The sequence below is a fragment of the Myzus persicae genome, unplaced genomic scaffold, assembly GCF_001856785.1.
Source record: "Myzus persicae strain clone G006 unplaced genomic scaffold, MPER_G0061.0, whole genome shotgun sequence".
NCBI classification, from domain to species: domain Eukaryota; kingdom Metazoa; phylum Arthropoda; class Insecta; order Hemiptera; family Aphididae; genus Myzus; species Myzus persicae.
The window spans coordinates 537,814-559,534 of NW_019101058.1; the positions used below are offsets into that span (position 1 = coordinate 537,814).

At 28.8% G+C, this 21,721-nt stretch overlaps 3 protein-coding genes across 6 annotated transcripts in view; 2 read left to right on the forward strand and 1 right to left on the reverse strand.

Annotated features, from left to right (window-relative positions):
• Positions 1 to 861, forward strand: part of LOC111027568 (baculoviral IAP repeat-containing protein 7-B-like) — a 25,389-nt gene extending 24,528 nt beyond the window's left edge. For all 4 annotated transcript variants that reach the window (XM_022305980.1, XM_022305979.1, XM_022305978.1 and 1 more), the window contains one exon: positions 1 to 861. In XM_022305980.1, coding sequence (XP_022161672.1) covers positions 1 to 484 — 484 coding nt within the window. In that variant the 3' untranslated portion in view covers positions 485 to 861.
• Positions 468 to 4,193, reverse strand: LOC111027569 (DNA-directed RNA polymerase III subunit RPC10). Its single transcript, XM_022305982.1, has 3 exons — positions 3,870 to 4,193; positions 3,599 to 3,802; positions 468 to 1,589 (listed from the first exon to the last, which is right to left on the reverse strand). The coding sequence occupies exons 2-3, from the start codon at positions 3,776 to 3,778 to the stop codon at positions 1,410 to 1,412; spliced, it is 360 nt and encodes a 119-aa protein (XP_022161674.1). The 5' UTR covers positions 3,779 to 3,802; positions 3,870 to 4,193; the 3' UTR covers positions 468 to 1,409.
• Positions 4,194 to 4,354: 161 nt separating this feature from the next.
• Positions 4,355 to 19,991, forward strand: LOC111027566 (zinc finger RNA-binding protein). The gene is made up of 19 exons (XM_022305975.1): positions 4,355 to 4,639; positions 5,829 to 5,965; positions 6,777 to 6,871; positions 8,665 to 8,812; positions 9,335 to 9,561; positions 9,647 to 9,835; positions 11,046 to 11,148; positions 11,263 to 11,433; positions 11,568 to 11,778; positions 12,209 to 12,401; positions 12,476 to 12,668; positions 12,743 to 12,860; positions 12,918 to 13,110; positions 13,179 to 13,332; positions 15,851 to 15,957; positions 16,935 to 17,030; positions 17,092 to 17,331; positions 19,640 to 19,775; positions 19,840 to 19,991. Exons 1-19 carry the CDS (start codon positions 4,590 to 4,592, stop codon positions 19,977 to 19,979), a joined length of 2,901 nt encoding a protein of 966 aa, XP_022161667.1. The 5' UTR covers positions 4,355 to 4,589; the 3' UTR covers positions 19,980 to 19,991.
• Positions 19,992 to 21,721: the final 1,730 nt, after the last annotated feature.

A 21,721-nucleotide genomic window follows, 5' to 3' on the forward strand; every position in this document is an offset into this window, starting at 1 on the left:
AAAAATTGATCAGTCAGATATTTCTAACATAGTTCAAATCAAATTATTACCTGATGCAAACATTCATCTTTCTGAAAAGCGTGATCCTAATACAATGCCCGATTCTATGCTGTGCAAGATTTGCTACAAAGAAGAAATGAAAGTGGCTTTTATCCCTTGCGGTCATGTCATTGCGTGTATTCAATGTGCTTTAACACTAGAACAGTGCGCTGTGTGTAGACAGCCGTTCAGTATGGTAATGAGGGTACACTTATCAATGGACGAAGAAAATGTTAAAGATCTCGAACAGTTACCGTGCAGTTCATCACAGTGTTCAGACGGACAATTAGACCTAATGCTTTGCAAAGTATGTCATAAAGAAGAAATGGCAGCAGCATTCATACCCTGTAGACATGTTTATGCGTGCGTCAAATGCGCAGCAGATATGCACGAGTGCCCGGTGTGTACAGAAGGTTTCTGTGCTACTATACAAGTGTACTTATAGGGCTTGTAAAAAATTACTGCGACATTGTGTGGTGAATACCATTCTAGTCTTAAACTTTAATTTGTATAATTAATTTTAGTTTTAACAACTTAACTTATAATGAAATATAATAAGCACCAAAGTGGGCTAAATCTTGCTATGTTGTTGTGTTATTGGTATTTATAATATTCCGACAATGCACAAAATTCATAGTAAAATGTGAGACTGATTTCCTTAGAAGATGTTAAACAACGGTTGTTATCTCTATCATAACATAGTTAATTTATGATCTGCAAACATGTTATTTTTATATGTAAAGTACTCTGGCCTATAATTTACCATCTAAATTAAAGATATAAACATTTGTGTTCTCAATATTTTAATTTAAACTGAGGAAACACTTTTAAATTGAATTATCTTATATAGGTAATTAGAAAAGTTTGATAATGTGGCAATTCCCTTTAATACTAAATATAACATATTTGCAGGTCAGTGATTCTGAATAAAAATGTAGTTTTAAGCATTTGTTAGACAATTATGTCTATACAGGTATGAAGTCCTTTAACCTTTTATGATAATTTTTAAATCCAATTAATTGTTGTTTGGTTTTATATAATCGTAGAGCTATCATAAGTTATTTTTTATATTAATTTGATTAATTATTTTTATTTCCATATTTTGCACACAAGATGAATAAATAAAGTAATTATAGCTCTTAAGGCAAATATTCCCATGTACAGTTTCTTTGTAAATAAATATTTTTTGTTTTCTTTTGATTGTTGTAAAAAAAAACAACAATTTTGTAGTGTTTTAACTATCAAAGAATAATTATAGAATAAAAATCTAATTTTAAAATTATAAACCATGTGTTATTTATTTTAGTATATAATTGATATTAATTAGGTATATTCTTTAAGTCTTAATAATAAATTTCTTTGTCAACAATTTATTCTCGCCATCTGTGTCCGCAATTACAGCATTTATAGAAAACAGTCATAGGTTCATCTGCTGATCTAGTTTGAACTTGTAAAAAGTACGCTCTGCCATGATTGCATGAATTACAAACTACATCAATTGAATCCACATTTTCCCAAGCAGCTTTGCCTCCCAGAACTGAATCTATTTCCTACAAAAAAAATATTTAGATTATAATACTATTAATATTTAAAACCATAGTGTTTAATACAATTGAGTAAATTGTGTGTAAAACAAAATAATAGTTTTATTCAAAGACAATAAAACAAATGCACTTATTATACTGTTAAATTGATTGAATGACAATTATTGAATATTGCTGTATAATAATTTGATTGAAAGATAATTGTTTGGGTTAAGGCAACATTTCTAGATGTTTGTAATAGTCTGAACATGGTTATAGTCTAGAGTTGTAAGGAAAACATATATTTGAATTTCATATAAAAAAAATCAAGTTAATTGAACATCAAACCAACCTGATTCAGTTAACATTTTAACCACTACGATAGTTATTAATAATTGTTTCAATAAAATATTTTAATGGAAGTTTCATGTATATGACGATTACACAAGGGCGTGAGTCTTATATTATAATACTAACAATGTAACATAATGTTATCCATAGGATGGAAAACTCTTAACATATAATGAAAAAATTGTTAAATATCTAGGTTCATAGTACTTAATATTTGTAAGTAAAAATATTAAAATTCATAATTATATTGTCATTGATTTATAACTTAAAATAATATATCATAGGCAGAACTAGGATCATTTTTTTTTTGGCGGCTGATTGTTGTCTTCATATTTTCTTATTTGTGTGGCATGTCCCCATTGGCATTTAAAAAAATCCCCGGGAAAAAGTATCTTTAAACAAATTTAATTAGAATCTTTATGCTTAATAATAATGCTACATGTACATATACATATTATAAGCTATACCTATATAGTGTCCCAAAACTCCCGTATCACTCTTGTTACATCTATACCAAATCTTGCAGTTTTTTTTTAAAGTAATATTTTGCAGGTAGCTAATTATAATTGATTATATATTTGTATACTTTTTGAATACACAGCAACATATTTATGCAAATAATATTTATTCAGTGATTCACCAAACAAAAGAATCATGCACATTCCTAATGATTCCTTTATATTGTATTAATTCAAATTTATTTTTATAATGTATTCGAGAGCATTTTTTAAATATTTTATAGTTATAAGTACAAAATGAAAAAAGTTTGGCTCTTATTTTTTGCGACTTATCATCCAATATCTATGGGGGGGGGGNGGGGGGGGGGGGGGACTAAGCTATTTCTAGTTGGGCCAATGATCTTGTAACAAAACAAGTATGAATTAATTATAATTTACATTATGTTATAGGCATGTACATAAATCAAATTTATGGTATTTATAAAAATAATCTCATTATTATAATTATTATGAATAAAATTTTAGTCATAAAACAAAAAATTAATACGTCACTATACCGTTTTATTTATTAGAAACCTAAACTGAAGAGGAACAAATATTCCATTTTTTAAATCATGATACAAAATATTTGGAAAAAATTATGTGTGCAGTAACTGAAATTAGTTATATTAGCTAGCAGGCGTGTCATTAGATATTTTCCAACCTAAAGCAACAAGTATAATGCTGCTCTTCTTTACCGACTATTAAATTTTCCTATCTTCAATTTCTTTAAAATTGTATGTAACACATGACTGGTTTGTGTCCTTGCTAAATGGCCTGTTGGCTAGAGTATTTAGAATGTGTGTTAACACCAGTGTCTAGACATCTAGTTTGCCAAAACAATTTTTATTGACTATAATCTCTGATATATCATTATTTTAAAAAAAGTCTGTTAGTGTGTATAAGATTAAAATAGTGAGTCATTATGAATTCCATAGGTTTTAAGTTTAGGCTCTTACCAAAAGTAATTTGGACACAGTATAGTCTGTAATTGTGATAGACTTGACCATAAATACTGTGTATAGAATCTTAAGAATTCAGTAAGTAAATTTAAACATACGAATCCTTTTCAATTTAGTTGAATTCTAGTATATGGCAATTTCTATCAACGAGAATCGTTGTACTTATAACTAATGTAAATATAATACAATATTCCGACTTGTTTGTTGATAATAAAGCATAGTTTACTTTTAGTTTGTAAAACGATCGGGAAGCAAGCATGACGTTTTTGATTGCTGAGAAGTACGGACACACTTGACATTTTTGTCTCATCTCTCCCAAATACTCGTCCAAATGAAGAATGTTTGAGCAATTTGGACAAAAGTCAATGTAGAACATGCTACTCTCGTTTACCACCTTGCTGCTCATTTTGAAAACCGTGTATTTCGTACACTAAATAATATATTTTAGTCAATACTGTTCAACGGTTGGATAGCCACGATTTAACTCTGATAGATACTGTACTACAGTCTTAAACCGCATGGATAGCTCGCAGAATAGGCACCCCTAATTGACGGGTTGGACTGCCGTGGACCGAACTGGCGCACTGTTGAAACTTGAAATTTTAAATAGTAGTACTAGTTGACTATATAGCAGAGTACTGGAGTAGTGGAGTCTGGAGTTTCGCTTTCACCGTTTTGGGCTTCAAAGTATCTCAATGGTTTAGATAACACGATTTGTGATAAAAATATCACTACTGAACACGGTTACAATAATACCGTATATTCTATGACAATGGTTACTCTGATATAATCATAGAGTAAATTATTTGTAGGATATTAATTGATGACCTTGGTTTGCATGGCGAAAAAAATGATGGATGTCTAGCAGCACAGCGAACTGTGTTGGCGGCACTGACTGTGCTGGGCTTGACAACAGGCGCTGCCGAGGGCCGAGGGTGCCGGACGGCTAGATGTGACGCCATTTTATGTCGGTTGCCGACGAACGATTGTGTTACAGAGGAATGAAGTTCCTGTTTCGCCAACCGTCGTCTGATCTGTTATTTAATTGTCAATCGTTAACCAGCGTCTTCCAAACAGCGTGTCAAGCACACAGACTCGGTCGTCGGTGATGCACTGCACCTGCTGCTGCTGAACCGCTGCTGTTTGTCGCCGCAGACGCCGCCACCTATCCCGGTTCTTGCCCGGCGATTTTTCGTCAGTGAAATCGATTCACCCTAATGGCCGCCAACAATTATTTCGGATTCACTCACGGAGGCACCCAATACGCGTAAGTTTGTTTACAAAGTCCTGGCGGCGCTCTTTGATTGCCCCTGCTGATTGCCAAACCGTCGTTTTCGTAATTGCCGCAATGCATGACGTGCTAGGTTATATTAATAATAATAGTAATAATAACAATTATCGTAACCGCACACGAGGTCGTCAGGAAAGTTCGATGGGATTTCGCCGAGTTATTTGACGCACTAACTCGTGGGTGTACGATGTGGCGTTTCCTCGTGTGACAATTTCAACCCCAATCGATTTCGAGGTTCGTTTTACGCCGACTTGATTTAAAACATTTTGGGAATATTTCTCTGGTCGTCCGATGGTGTGACGCTTTACACGCATGCCATGATAAACTGCGTTCTTAAACAAAACGCTTGTTTTCTTTTTTTCAATTCTTATAATCGATTCTTTTTTTTTGTTTGACATATTTCGTGTTACTGTTTATCCTGGTTTTTCTTACATCCCTTTATCTATCTGTTATTAGCTGGCTTTTGATTTTTTTTCTGTTTTACCAGGTACCTATGTCTCATGTTCAATATATTAGTTTGTGAAATTTTGATGATTTTGGAAGCTAAGTTTTTGATCAGCTCTATTATTGTAATTTATTTTATGTTATTGCCTTGAGTTTGTTAATTGTACAAAGGTAATTGGTTCTTTCCATATTTTCATTTAAATGCCACTTTAAAAATATATTTGTGAATGAGAGATTTTAAAACATGTATCGTTTCTATTATTTTATAGTACATTCTATTCAGGTTATAATTGAACTGCTCTCTCGCTTGCATTTTGTAGATGCAGTCTGATTTGAGCAGGAAGTTACCAAGCAGAAACAAAGTCCTTTTATTCGATAACTTCGAGTGTACTGTCACTGGATGTTAATCATTGGCTAGTGCTGAATTTTAGTTATTGCTTTCAGTATGTATATTATGCCTACGGTAGGGTGCATAGTGACCTCTAATTTTACTCAGTTAGTGGTTTACTTTTTTATTCTTACCATGAATAAGTAACCATAGGGCTGAATTTTGTTTTATGACCTAATTATAAATATTTTTTGGACTATTTGGGCTCAAATAATTAAATAAAGGAGCTTACTATAGGTAATGGATAAACAATAGTGTAATATGTGAATTATTGTATTATAATGTGTAATAATTAATCTTAATTATTGTATTATAATGTAAACATTTTTTTAGTACTGCAACTGGATATCAGCCTCCCCCACAAGCTGGATATGCCGTACCACCGGCTACTTATACAACTCCACGAGCTGCTGCAACTGCATATGATGTAGCATCCTATCAAACAGCTGCTGCGACACAATCTGCTTATGGTATTCATATTAATAATTTATTTAAATAGAATAGGCACACAATTTGTTCTGATAATTCTTCATGGAAAAACACTTGTCAACTTCATGAATACTTGCATCTTTATACATTTTGGTTATTTAATAGGTACTGACTTAAATTTTAGTTCATGTTCGCAAGTTAAGTTATTAACTAATTTTGATATTTTATATATTTATGATTGTTTCATTTTTGAGTGTAACAATTTTTTATATAATACTATTTAATGTTAAAAAATTTCAAACATATTTTATTTTCATCAGTGGTATAATTTGGTTTATATTTTTGGTACTATAGCAATTCCTCTTTTTATGCTATTATGAATATTCATCCCTGTTATCTCTTTTCAGTGGCCTCAATTTTCTGATACAAAAATGTGTATAGAGGGGTCATGAATATTTTAAAAAGGTCATCAAAATATTGATTAACAAAAAGCTACAACTTATTCCGAACTGAATATAAAAAATATTATGTATAATCATAGGTACCTATTATAGTACAAATTATTTACTAATGTCAATATGATAAATAGTATAATTCATATATAAAAACTTACAAATTTGATTATGTTGTATACTACAAATTATAGTTGCCACACCCCAATTACACCACTGACTGACCATCAACTGTTAAATTATTATTTTACAATAAGAAATCTGATGCATAAAGCTCCCTGATATTACCATAGAATATTGTGTTTTACATTTCGGATAGAGCTATTTGTCATATACATTTTTATTTTATACTATTTATAATTTTAGCGTATTATACCTACTTCTTCAATTATATTTTTAGCAAAAGCAGCTTACAATAGTGCAGCATATGATACCAGACAAAACGCTTATGCACAACAAGCCTACCCCACTCAGCCACAATATGCACCATACCAAGTAAGTAAGAATATTAATTTAAAATTATGCATATAATTTTAATGGTGTGGCCCATAATGACATTATTAATATTATATCATTTATATTTCATTGTACTTTCATTACATATATTCAAGATGTGTGTTGTATGTTTCATCTTACATTTGTTCTGTATTATCACAGACTCCTATTATGTAACTATTTTTAATTTCTTCACAATATATGATATAATAATTCCTTCGGTTTCCGCTTTCCACCATACAAGTATGCCAAAGTAATCGTTCCATTCTTGCTCTCTGTATTTCTCGTTTCTACCAAGTTATCTATAAAGTAAAATGTAATATATTTTACTTTAATGAAAATGATAATTGTCCTCCATATAATTAAGTGTCTTGCCAAAATTAACATAAAAATCCTCTCATATTTCTCTATTTTAGTTTGATAAACTAGACAATATTTTATGGTTACTGCTACATAATATACTTATTGTTTTGATGGTTAATGTTATTGGTATGTTTTAAAAATCACTGTCGGTCGCATAATATATGTTGCATTGCCAAACTTAGCTTGACTTTTGGGGATAAAATGCAATTATTTTTTTATTTTTGTTAAACAAGTTTACTAAATATTGATTATAATAGTTTGGTTAAATTGAATTATTTTCAGACAAGAACAACCCTTAAAATATTATTGATTGTTGAGTCAGAGAATGTTTTTAGCGCAGTAATCATTTTGCAACCAATGTAGTCTATTACAGTGGTTCCCAATTAGTTAGCCAGACCCCTATCTAAAACTTAATTTGGACCGGAACACCTTTTTTCATTACATATAATAATTATGATGAATTTTTTTTGCTTTTCGCCCATGTTTGTATTTTTTTTTTAAACATGAAAATTAAGAAAATATTGTTTACAAGTGAGTCGTTGGTTATAAGTTGGTCTCATGAATAAGTGTCATCCAATCAAGCACAAACACATACAGACTATCAATTAAGAACTAGTAACCATTAGTCTATTAGGTGTTAATGAGTTTAAGACAAATTACGTTTGGTATTAATGCTGCTATTGATCGTAATAATAATAAAATTAATACAATTTCATGTTAAGTTTATATTCTAGTACAATTTTGTACAAACTTTATATATAATTTATTAAAGAGTGATGAAATACAAATATTTGAATATTATGATGTATAATATTGGCTTAATCTTTTCTGAAAGGAGGTACTTATTTTAAACTTCAGTCATTCACTTGTTTTGATTTACATTTTTAAGTTACAAATATTTCTTGTTATTTATTTATATGAAATATTATTCTTAATTTATAGAAAAATTTATGTTAATGATGAAAAATCATGAAAGTATGATAATCAATGATTTATAATATTGGCTTAATCTTTTCTGAAATGTAATTTGGAGTAATTTGAAATGTATATAAAACTGTTTCTAAGGTGATATAATGAGTTTAAATTGTAATTTAGTAGTAATATGGTGTCATGAAAGTTCTGTCTGTTAGGCATATGATGAAAAAAATTAAATATGACTACTATGATTAATAGTATGGCTTAATCTTTTCTGAAAAATATATTTGAATTATGTTATTCTAACAGAAACTGATCAGATTGTTATGATATTAATCAATAAACTAGGTAGTTATTTTAATTTTTATAGTTTTATATGATGAATAAACAAAGAATGAATATTATTTTGATTAACGAAATGGCTTAATCTTTTCTGATACAACTATGTAGTTAACTAACTAGTATTCTCGCACGTATGTTAATTATAATTTAGAAGACATGATTTTTTATTTTAGGCCGTTACTACATACACTACAGGAGTTGTTCCAAAGAAACAATGTCAAGCTAATGCAGCTGCATATGCTACTAGTTCTGCCATGCAACAAAAAGTCACATATCCAATCCAGTCTGCAGCCGTTGCCCCTAACCAGACTACAAATAAAGGTTTGGCTTAAAGTATTTTATTATAGATAAACTAAACGAAAAAAAAAGAAAAGAACATACAATTTTATAATTTATATTAATTATTTTACTGACTTTGATTGCAAATAATTAATTCTAAGGATTTAAATACAATTCTGTAATATTGGGAAAACAATTTCATTAAATAAAACAATGTTAAATACTATAATATTGTTCCTTCATTAGACTTGTGAAAATTTGTCTATCAAAAGGTATATTTTGATTTCACAGTTTTTTTGTTGTTGTCCTGATCATGTATATTATATTATATGTATAATTTATAGGTATTTCTGTTATTGTTACTCTTGTTTATTTATTTTTTTTGTTAAATTAAGGATTTATACCGAAATGTCAATAAATTCAAATTGTGAAATAAATATTAAAAATTAAAGTTATTTAAAAAAATGTTCTCCATTCCCATCTGCCATTTAGTCCAAACAATTCTTGATCCTGATTTAAATTATGCACCACTCAACCAATTAATTTTTAAATATATGTTTACAGCACCTGCTGTTCCAGGATATGAAGCCGTCTACTCTAATACAAATTTTCCTACCCAAAATCAAAATCAAATACGACCTAATAATGCACAAAAAAGACAGAACTGGTTTAAAAAAAGTACTACTGGTTTTTCTGGAGGTGCTAAAGGTGGCAATAGGCTAGGTTTTGCAAGCCGATCTCAGGAAATTCATTATTGCGAAGTCTGCCGTATTAGCTGTGCTGGAACTCAAGTAATTATCAATATTATTTATGAAGAAATATTTAGTTATTTAGAAGTATCATAATTATTAACTAAACAATTTATGTTGCCTTTAGACTTATAAAGAACATCTTGATGGCCAAAAACATAAGAAGCGTGAAGCTAATTCAAAGTTGTCCACTGTAAATGTTAACAAACCTTCAAATAATCCAGCCACGAAAGTGTTTCACTGTGATCTCTGCGATATTTCTTGTACAGGTGCTGATTCATATGCAGCACATTTAAGGGGTTCAAAACATCAGAAAGTAAGTTTCTGCATGAAGTGATGTTAATTACTAATGTGAAAAAATATTTGTGCATACAATGATGATATATAACTAACCCAGCTCTCTGAAGCATAATGTCGATTGAAGTTGTCTGAGTTACATGTTTGAAATACAAACAATAATGTATGTATTAGTAGTTAACCAAGTCTTTACATATTATAATGATGATAAAAAAACTATACCCAGCTCTCTGAAGAAACTTACATGTTGAGTTAAATTTCTGATTATCATTAAACCTAGTTATTTAGATAATATCATATGATTCCATACGAGATTCCATATTATCAATAAACTATTTATTTAATCTTTTATTATTATATTAATTGATGCATTGATTATCGCTAATTTTTGTAGGCTTAACAACAAATATTATTTCTGGCTTAAAACTTGTATGTACTCAGTTGATTAAATTATAATCTTAATGATGATATGATTTTTCTATACCCAGCTCTCTGAATAAAAAAAATGTAGAGAGATTATAATCTGAAGGTTATATTTAGTTAATAGTATTGTATTCAGTTTTAATCACTTTCTCTTCTAATATAAGTAGGGATTGGCCAATACTACTTTTGACCAATATCCCTTTTTTTTTTGTCCGTAGTATTGGTTAGAAAAAACCCATGTATCGATATTAGTTATATTGTTGAACATATTTTATTTTAACTATGTGATGATAATATTCATTCTATACCCAGCTCTCTGAAAAATTTTAAGTGTTGAGTTTTGTTTCTGATAGTTATTACTTAAATAGTAGCATTGATTTAATTGCCACGAAAGATGGCTTTATTGCTTTCTCTTAAACTTGTAGGTTTTAATTTTATATAATATTGTCTATTTACGTGAAATTTTACTTTATTATAGCTATAATGTATATTACATTAGCTTTATTTTGCAATATCTTTATGATGACATCAATTTTGCTATAACCCAGCTCTCTGAAAATATTTTGTTGAGAAAATTGTCTGAAAGTTTTATATTTTAAAATATTGAAATTTCGTTTAAAGTCATCAGACACCTGTATGATTAATTCTGTTATATTTTATGATGATACAATATTATTCTATACCCAGCTCTCTGAAGAGTATAGTGATGATAATAATATCTGATAGAATTTATTTAATTTAGTACATACATTTTTTATTTTTAAAGAATAACTTAATAACTATTTTTGATCTACGATTTATTGTAGGTTCACAACTTGCATACAAAACTTGGTAAACCAATTCCACCACCTAATACTGACACTGTAGTTGTTACTAAATCTGCTACACCCAAAGTGAATTTTATTGCAGGTAATATATATATTTATATATATATGTGTTTTTATTAGTAACATAAGTAATTTAGTACCTATTCATAAATACAAATATTTATTCAAGTGTAATTTAAAAAAAAATAATGTTTAGCTGGAAAATTGGGGACAGTTGTTCCAAAAATTGAAGCTAATGTTTCTCCAGTCGTTACCGTTAAAACTGAAACTAAAAGTCTACCTCCTGTTATAACTCCTATTATAACAGGAGAAACTGATGTTTTACTGGTTGGAATGGAATACATAGAAGAAATAAAAGATGAGACCGGTATGTTTTTACATTTTATGAGTAACAACTTTTAATACTTAAATAAATACTTCTAAATTTGATTGGTGTTACCAACTAGAATAACAATTGTGTTAAAGATAGTTTAAATGTGATAAGACTATAATTTGTTTTAGGTAAAATGGTGAGTTTCAACTGTAAATTATGTGAGTGCAAATTTAACGATCCCAATGCTAAAGAAATGCATATGAAAGGTCGAAGACATAGACTTTCTTACAAGAAAAAAGTGGATCCTAGTTTAATAGTAGAATTAAAGCCTAGTTGGTTTGAAGCTCGTAGAATGCAAAAAGACAAGCAACATGATGGTACTAGAGTAAGAGATGACAGGTAATTGTAGTTTTAAATTACTTTGTTTAAGTAGCTATAGTTATTACGTGATGATCCAAATAGATGACGAGTCTGAATTTAAGTTTTAAACCATAAGAAGCATGTTTTTTGTTTCTTATGGATGAAATTTAATTAAATTGAAGTCATAAATGATACTGATTAGTTATATACCGTGAATTATTTTCCCATATAGTTAACATTTAAATTAACAATGTGTATTAAGTATTTATATATGATGATTATTTAGATGACGAGTCTGAATTGAAATTTCGGACCCAAAGAAACATGTTTTTTGTTTCTTATGGACGTTATTTTTTTTATTTGAAGTCATTATTTTGCTGATTTTAAAATATTTTTCCAGACATCAGTTAATATATGTTATTTAAAGTAATAGGTAGTAACAAATAAACACAATTTTATGAACTTTTAGGTCTAACTTTTGGGCTGATCGTTTTATGGATATGGAAGATAGATTTTCATGGGAAGATCGGAGACGCTATCAAGAAGAAGTTGAGTATTACGATTGGTATAGGTCTGTTGGACCAAGAAACATGAGTATGGGACCTCCACCACTGTTTGGTCCACCAGCAATGATTGGTGCTCGACCACCCCCTCCTCATATGGTATGTAACTAGTATATAGTAAAATAACTGTTCATTTATTATAAAGAGTTATATGCAACATATTATGTTAACAGATGAAGTTTGGGATTGGAATGAGACCTCAAATGCATAATTCAATGCGTCGCTACGATACTGTTGATGATAAACATATTATGGCCAAGCACTCAAGTCTTTTCCCTAAGCAAAATTCCTTAAAAACTTTACAAAAAGCCATTTCAGACACAGAAAAAGCACTGAAACTTGCTGCTGAAGAATTGGTGAAAACTGGTAAGTACTTTTGAATTTTTAAATATTCTATTAGATTATATTTATGGTAAAGGTATACATTTTTATTTAAATAGTTACAGAAGTAGTTGTTCCAGTCCCTGAAACAGAAATTGTAAGTGAGAGTACAGAAGTAAAAAAAGAACCAACAAAAAAGGCAACAACTGCAAAAGAAGATGGCCGAGATGGCTCAATGTGAGTAGCACATACAGTTTCTAACTAAAATTTATTAAATGTCAAATTTTTGCATAGGTTTACTTTTACTACTGAAAAAGATGATACTAAAATAATAAAGACAATGACTGGTTCTATGCGTGTTGGAGCACTTTCCAAAGGGTTATTATTAGTTAATGAAAATGAGGTAGACTTAGTAATCATATGTTCTGTACCTCCAACTGTAGCATTATTAAACTCAGTTGTCACTATTTTACCAGAAAAATTGAAGGTATTATACTTTTTCTAATGCTAAGTTGTAATAAAATATTTATATGTTTTTATTGTATACCTTTACAGATAGTTGCTAAGGATGATACATATACTGTGAATAAAGATGAAGCAACAGCAAAATTAACAGTTGAGATCATTTCAGATGAAGAAAAATATGTTGTTAATGTCACCCTTACCTCACCTTCTATAAGAGAGGCTATTTTGAGTGCAGCTGAAGGAGGTAAGTGAATACTTACTATACTTATTTATTCATAGGAATTTACTATCCTATCCTATTTAATAGTTCATAAAAAACTAGGGTGCCAGGGCCAGGTATGTAGGGAGTTTTAAATACACCGTAATTACATTGACGTCAATGTAGATGGTAAATTTGTCATGAGTATGTACTGAAAAAGAAAATATTTTTTGAAAAGGGTTTTTGACCATATGGTTATGATTATTGTGTTAATTGTGTTGCTCTTAATACTAAAAACAAGTTAGATTATAGTAAGTTATATTTTAAGAATTAATATGGTTTGGGCTTCAGTCTCTACCTTATTATTTAATGAGATTTATAGGTATCAAAAATAAAAATTATCCATCTGACAACTAGACCAAAAATTGTGAATGGTGTCATTATGTTTTTTTGTGTAAAAGTGTTTGCTTTACGTTAAAATTTAAATTGCTTGAGATAATATTTTCTAATTTTTGTTTAACTTGATACATATTTTGTATGTCAAAGAGGTAATGATACAACTTCTTGTTTATTTATAGTATTTACAATTATTAGAGAAGATTTGGTAATAGTTTGTACTATTGATGGTGCCACATGATCAAATAACCTATTAAATTTTTAATCTTGCCATTGTTGTTTTAGTAAACAAATTTTCATGATACTAACAACAAAATAAATCTTTAAATGCCATCATAATTTTTACAAGTTACCATTGTGCCGACCTTGCAGCTTTTTCATGCAAGACAGATTTTTTGAAAATTTAGTTAATAAAAACTTTTCTATTGTGATCTTTAAGATCGAGATTTCTATCTTTTGGTCTGTAAGAAATACTCTTCAAACTTGAGATATTTTTAGTTTAAAGTGTTGAATCGATTGACATTTTTATATTTAAAGAATAAATAATGAATGTCTCAACTTATTTATATAAATTTCTTTTTTGTTGTCTGTCTATGTGAATAATTAATCATAATTTTAGGTACATAAGCAGGTGTATGATGTGTTACAAGTATTACATATTATGAGTTAATTATGTCTGTACGTACCTAGTTGTTGGGTGGGTAGATATGCTTGCTGGCTTCTAACTTATGTTGGTGTCGGGTTTTTCTAGAATGTCTAGAGCTGATTGTATTGTAAATGCGTGTGAAATAAAACATTTTCAAGACACAAGTTCTTAACTATCCTTATTAATTGTTTGGAAAAATAATTGGATCATTAGCCACCTACATCAAGTATGGATAGACATGTATTTTAATATATAATTTTATACATTACTTTATTATGTACTAATATCATATTTTGAATGGGCATTATCTCTTTAACTGTACAATACCCACGTGCCTAGATAAAAGAGTGCAAAGTTGAAATAAATTAAATTCATAATAATTTGGTGGCTGTGATCATGTTTAAAGGATCTAATTAAGAGTTTAATTGTTCTCCATTTCTTTGCCTATTTTTATTCATACAAAATGTTATGAATAAATATGTTGAGTTTAGTCAAAATATACAGTTCCAAGTTATCTAAAATCCTTAGGCAGCAACCTAAACACTTGAAATAAACAGCTATATACCACTAATTTATTTTACCATCAATTACTGCTGTTAGTTCGTTATGCTTATACAAATAAGAGATTGTTTGGAATGAGTTTACTGTCATCTCAATATGATAGGGTTGTATCCTTTATATTTGAAGGTAGGTAATGTCTGTGCTCTATAGCAGTTGAAGACACTAAGAGACGGTCACTGAATCTTGCCTATTGCATGGCTTGTTTGTAAAAAGCCCATTATCATGATACTCTAAACTTGAAACATCTCTTAAGTTGATGGAATAATTCTATACAAATAAAAATTCAATTTTTGTAAATTTTAAATTTACAGTTGTCTTTTTGACGACTCATTCAATCATTCATATGATTCAAAAATTAAATGTTCTAGACAAGTGGTTCTTAACCGTTTTATACCTGCATACCACCTACTCAGTTCGAACATCTTGATGTACCACTTGATCAAAAATGTACACTTTATTTTACATGTATGAAATTTTGTTTTATTAAGAACTTCAAATTTAAGACAATAGAAGCATTTAATGAATAGAAACAAAATTATGTATGTATAATTATTATTTATATTATAAAATAAACCAAATACTATTAAATTTTAATTCCATTACATTTTTCTCATAAAGTTAGATTTTCTCTGCGTACCTTTGAGCTTTCAATTACACATACCATAGGTTGGAAAATGCTGTACTAGACGTCTAGATCACATAATTTTACCATTTGGTACCATAGGGATTATTTAGTATGCATAATTTATTGTTAATGGTGATTAAAAATTATATATTACGGATAAGTGTAAAATGATGATTGTTATATCTAGACATATCTAGTTTTACATTGAATAAATTGAGTTTGAAAGCAATCCAATAAGATGAATAAGTATTTAATATATATGTAATGGTCAAACACTCTTTGGGAAATAACATACTGAGCACATTTTTTTGTTTTGTTTGGGGTTGTTATTGTAGAAAGCCAACAGACGGAACCAGTGGCCATTGTGCCTGGCGAACACGTTTTGGACAAGACAAAATGTTTGGAAGCATTGGCTGCCATCAGGCATGCCAAATGGTTTCAGGTTTGCCTATTTATTTATTACTTTCCAGCTTAGCGAAATTTATCATATTTGCCATAAGCAAATATGATTTTTTTTATATATAATAAATTAAATTAAATTAAAGATTTTTTTTTATTGTAGATCATAGTATTCATGTTGTATGTATTTATATTATACATATACTTCTTGATTGTTTATACTTGAAAAGTACACAAATGTATAATCGTGTGCTTTGCGGGGCACCCAATTTATAACTGATAATCAACAGGGTGGTGTCCCTACAATACACGAATGTACAAATGAGATGGATGTGTGCGTATGTATGTATGTGTATGTGTGGGTATGTGAGTAAATACAAAATAAAATCGAAAAGGGGATTAATATGTACCTACTTTGTGAGAAGCTAGTTGAACATACTGCTTAATTGAATTCCTTATCAATTCTTATTTTATTACATATATTCTTCCTAACTGAGTATAACTATTTTTTCTTTAATATACATCCAAAGCTTTATGCTCTAAAAGAGTGTATTTTTATGTAGATAGTGTCTGTTGAGGTTAGAAATTAAGCACACATCCTTGGTAATTCGGTATAAACTGTTATTTTTTGAATTTGGAATAATATTATTGATAACCGAATGTGTAAGGCTGGAAAGTACAAAAAATATGCATTTGCTGCTGATTACATGCGTGTTAGAAATTCCCGTTTCGATTGTATTACATAATGAGAAAAAATAACTAAATATTATACATTTTGAAACAATAATTTACTGGGATGAGCCAACATACTATCAATCAAGTTATTACTTTATATATTGTATAATATAAGATTATATTAAACTATATATACTTAATGAGTTTTATTTAATAGATATGTTGTTTCCATTATTTAAATTAATACTTAATTATATTTATATGTATTATCAATTGATGTGTAAAAATGGCTCATTTCAAATTAGAAGTGAATTAAAATTTAATATTGTTATTACAATATTTTAGGCTAGATTGGCTGTAATTGCTAATGGACCTTTGATCATACGTATTTTAAAAGACTTCATCATGCGAGAACCTAAATGGCATCCTTTCACCTCATGGGTAATAAAGATTTAAAATGTAAATGATATTATCTCTATACTTCATAATAAATGTTTTTCAGATGTTGGAACTGTTTGTTGAACGTGTTTTAACTAGTGCCTTTCCTCCCAACTCACTCAATGCTGCTGCTGGTTTGAGCCCCGCTGAATCATTGAGGCGTTTCTTAGAATCAATTGCTAGTGGTGCCTTATTGCCAGGGGCAACTGGTATCCATTTAGTTGACCCATGTGAAAAAGATCCTGTTGATGCTTTGGCATCACTTACAGTGCAACAACGAGAGGACATAACACTGTCTGCTCAGGTAATATAATGTTCCAATATTGTGTGCAGGGGGAAGGGAAAGAGTTAGTAATAAACAGCCATCTATTTAGGTTTATAATATTAGACAATTTAATAGAATTACAATAATTTTTAAAAATAAACAATTAATAATGATTACAATATAACAATTTGATATTTTTGCTGATGTATAACCAGCAAATTTTTTTAATTGAAAACCCACAATATTCTTCAGTATTGTTAACTGTAAACTACAATTTGTTGAGCACTTGTCGTACCATAAATAATGTATTATTAATCACTTATCTTAGTATAAACAAAATGTACTTTATTTTAATGTTTGTTTTTTGGCTTTCGATAGAGGAGATTGCTGACACTTTTAAGAAGTTATTATTTAAGATTAATTTTTGGCATGTCATTTTTAATTTAAAAAAAAATTGTTTATGTGACTTGACAAAATAAAAATTTTTTATTTTTTAAAATGATGATTTATTTAACCTAGCTCACTCTGATTGACACAGTCATTCTGATGCTAAATCATATTTTTCTGACTTGATAGTCCCAAATGATTAATATATTATTAATTTTACCTGATGATTTATTTAACCTAGCTCACACTGATGACGCTTTGTCGTATTGATGCTAAACCACATTTATCTGACTTGATAGTTATAAAGTAAACATAAACTATTAACAAATATTTTATCTGATGATTTATTTACCCTAGCTCACTCTGATTGACATAGTCATGCTGATGCTAAATCATATTTATCTGACTATAGTTTTACATTATAAACCTAAATAATTAACATATTATTAATTTTACCTGATGATTTATTTAACCTAGCTCACTCTGATTGACATAGTCATGCTGATGCTAAATCATATTTATCTGATTTTTAGTTAGTAATTAAACCTTATTTAAAGAATTTATACTCTATTGACTTTCTACTTCTTATAAATCTTAAACCCAGCCTATTGTTTTATCATAGTAGTGAGGTAAATTATAATTAATATCTAACGAACTTTATTTTTAGTTCAATTTATTTATAGTATTTTCTTTTTTTCTTATTATGAATGTAGCCGTGATGAATGTCTTATTAAACCTAGCTCACTCTGATAATTTTGGTTTGATGTATTGTGACATCTCTGAGCTTGAATTGGGGTGCGTTCTTACATGGGCGCTTATTTACTATCAGTGTTTACGGGTAGGCCACTAGACAAACGTAAATATTGATCATGTGAGTGTTGCAGTGATATCAGTTATCATTATGCTTGTTATTAGAAGTTCTATTTTACTTTAGAGCATTTACGTTGGGAAATAGCGCTCGTGCTTTCATTGCTCTATCTCGATAAAGTAAGGGACATTGATCACAGGCTTAATTTTCCTTGATGTCACGGTTGTAGTCTGAGTATTTAAAAGTTACCAAGACAAATGTGTCGATTGCTCCCGTGTCCAACATACCTATAGTTAACCTTTTTCCTACCCTACTCACATGTAGTGAAGCACATTTGAATTATGTCTTAACACTGTACATAGGTCAAATTGTGCTTGCAGTACTTACATGACATACATTTGGTATTTTGTGTGTGAATCAGAAATAGATAATGAATCATGTGCTGACATTCACTTAAAGAATGAGTATGAGTTAATGATTCAAGATTTTGACTTATCTTTTGGTAAGTTTTTGTAGGTTCATATCTCAATTAACTCAAGGCTTGTTATTGTTCTTAATACAGAGTCATACAGTTTTTAAATCTCTATTACTTATCCATCTGCTGTTTATTTGAAATTTCAGGTATGCATTTTTTGATGTTAACAATTCTAACAGTCAGTAAATGTTTGGATCTGAAAAATAAAACATCTCATTTCACTTGTGAGAGTAAATGGTTTCAAATTTTTATAACCTACAAACAATTATTGTAGACTCTAATTGGTCCTACATTTCACAAACTGCATACACAGTTAGGGTTGTATAACCATTTATATTTTATGTACAGTAGATTCTTACTAGGTCAATATATCAAATATTTTGTTATCACACTCAATTGAAACTCTTTAAAATAATTACTTTTCAATTAAATTCATTATATTGAATTTTTTGATATCTTACAATTTTTTTCTTATAATTTATTGTACATGATTTTTTGGATGCAATTCAGATGGGGCTGCAGATTATTGAATACTGCTCACTGTATTTTAATGTACATATTCTTTAATTAAACATTTTTATAGTTAATCTTATTTTTCAATTTAATATTACATCAATTGTACATATCCAATGTATTAATAAATACAAATCAATTATATAGTAAAATTTAATTTATAGAATGCGTTGCGATTGCTAACCTTCAGACAAGTGAATAAAGTACTTGGAATGGAAATGCTTCCAATTAAACAACAACGTTTTACTCGCAAGCGACGTCGAGAAGGTTCAACTAGTGAAGGAAATGAAACAGAAGATGGTACTATTTTATTATTATTATTTAAATATAGTTAATATTAATTAATAATTCTTTACTTTTTAAGTTGGTGAAAATAAGAAGAAAGACAAAAAAGAAGATGACAGTATAAGTCAGAATCAGACAAATGATACCATTGATACTGCCGATGAAATTTCAAATGGTGTAGTGGCTAAAATGGAAACTGAGAAGATTGATACTAAATAGTGTGTAAAAAAATTGACTAGTCGTGTATATTAATTAACTATTCTTTATGTTAAAAGAATTAAATTTTACATTAAGACCCAAATCATTTTGGGATTTTACCTTTATACTTGTATTATTTTTCCAATGATTGACAATTTAACTGTTATTTTTATTTTTTTTTTGATTGTGTGTGTACCACTTTCATTTTATATTTCATACAAGTACACAGATTAATTTAAATATGTACTTTCACTATTGTTTTAATTTTATTTTTCTTCAATTTGTATTACTTTGTTTTGTATTAATTCATAAAATAGGTTATATTATTATAACCATTAACTTCGGTTTATATTAAATATTTTTCAATCAATTAAACAAACAGTTAAAATTATATAATATGTATAAAGAATATAATATTATTTATTGGGATATAAATGAAAAACATTTTTATTATTAGAATCCTTGTTTTCATTAAGAATATAGAATTGTCAGTTATATTTTATAGTTAAGTGCAATAATAATTATTTTTTATTTTAATGGTAAAGTTTATTTGGTTTTTTAATTTATCTTTACGAGTTTTTAGATAGTTCAGAAATCTTCAGATAGTATTATGTATGTAATCAAATATCATCAAGCATGTATATTAGCTGTGGCTAATTAAAAGTTCAATTGTTTTTTGAAATAAATAACAAAAATATTTGTCAATGTGCAAATCTTATGTAATTATATGATTTATAAGATATTGAAAAATATATAATGGAATGAACATAAAACAACTATTACAAATTTGGAAATACTTACAATATTGTGTAATAGCAATACATTTTTAATGGAATAAATGGTGGTTTGAGGTTTAATCTTCTATACTCTGTCCAAACAGAGCAGACACCAGGCAGTGACAAGATTTAGTTGGAATGCTCACATCCCCACCAAGAAAACGGTTGTCTATGTATGTGAGATACCAACATTTGGCAACCGATTGAATGACTCTTATTTAGAGCTTTTAAAATATATGTTGATTATAATTGAATAATTAATAAATTATGAATTAATAATAATAATAGAAATTATCATTATGCAACTTTCTGTGTATGTCTTTAGGTATGTAAATATGCATATTGCATCTAATATATTTCATAACTGACTCATTATTTTGTCTTTGAGATTGGGTAAGCACACCGAATTAGCCTGTCAAGTTTGAAAATATGGTGGAGTGGAAACTGAATATGATCCTTGGTGACTATCAAATATTGTTATTTTGTTGCACAAATCTGGTTGTCTTTTCTTTTGGATTGGAGTTATATATATATGGTATTATGGTATTATCCTTGTTGGTGATTGATGTTAACATACAAATTACATACATCGTTAAATCTGTTAAAACTGTTTACAACAATGTTTAATAATTGTAAGTGAAGGACTGATAGCGTATTTTTAAGTAAATTAATTCTGGCATTATGTGTTGAATTTGCTTATAAATAAATTATAACATTTAATTTTAGACATTTTTAACCAATAAGTGATATGTTATAACTTATAAGTAATAACTTATAGTTGAAAACATCTGGTTAGGTATTTATTTATCTTTTTTTTTTTTTTTTTTTTCTATGGTATCGAGGACCGGAGAAGGAACTATGTTGCCAATACTTCTCCTACGGCCCCCATCGTTTATTGAATAATCAATACAAAGACCTTATTAGCAGAGGTGGGCCAGTCTCCCACTCACTACTATCACATTATGCTTCCATTTTGTATTATTAAAG

Coding starts and splice junctions, on each gene's coding strand:
- LOC111027569 (XM_022305982.1), bottom strand. CDS start 3,778: ATGAGCAGCAAGGTGGTAAACGAGAGTAGCATGTTCTACATTGACTTT. Junction 1,590..3,598: donor GATCGTTTTACAAACTAAAA/GTAAACTATGCT, acceptor TTTTTTTTGTAG/GAAATAGATTCAGTTCTGGG.
- LOC111027566 (XM_022305975.1), top strand. CDS start 4,590: ATGGCCGCCAACAATTATTTCGGATTCACTCACGGAGGCACCCAATAC. Junction 9,562..9,646: donor TTAGCTGTGCTGGAACTCAA/GTAATTATCAAT, acceptor TGTTGCCTTTAG/ACTTATAAAGAACATCTTGA. Junction 12,402..12,475: donor GACCACCCCCTCCTCATATG/GTATGTAACTAG, acceptor TTATGTTAACAG/ATGAAGTTTGGGATTGGAAT.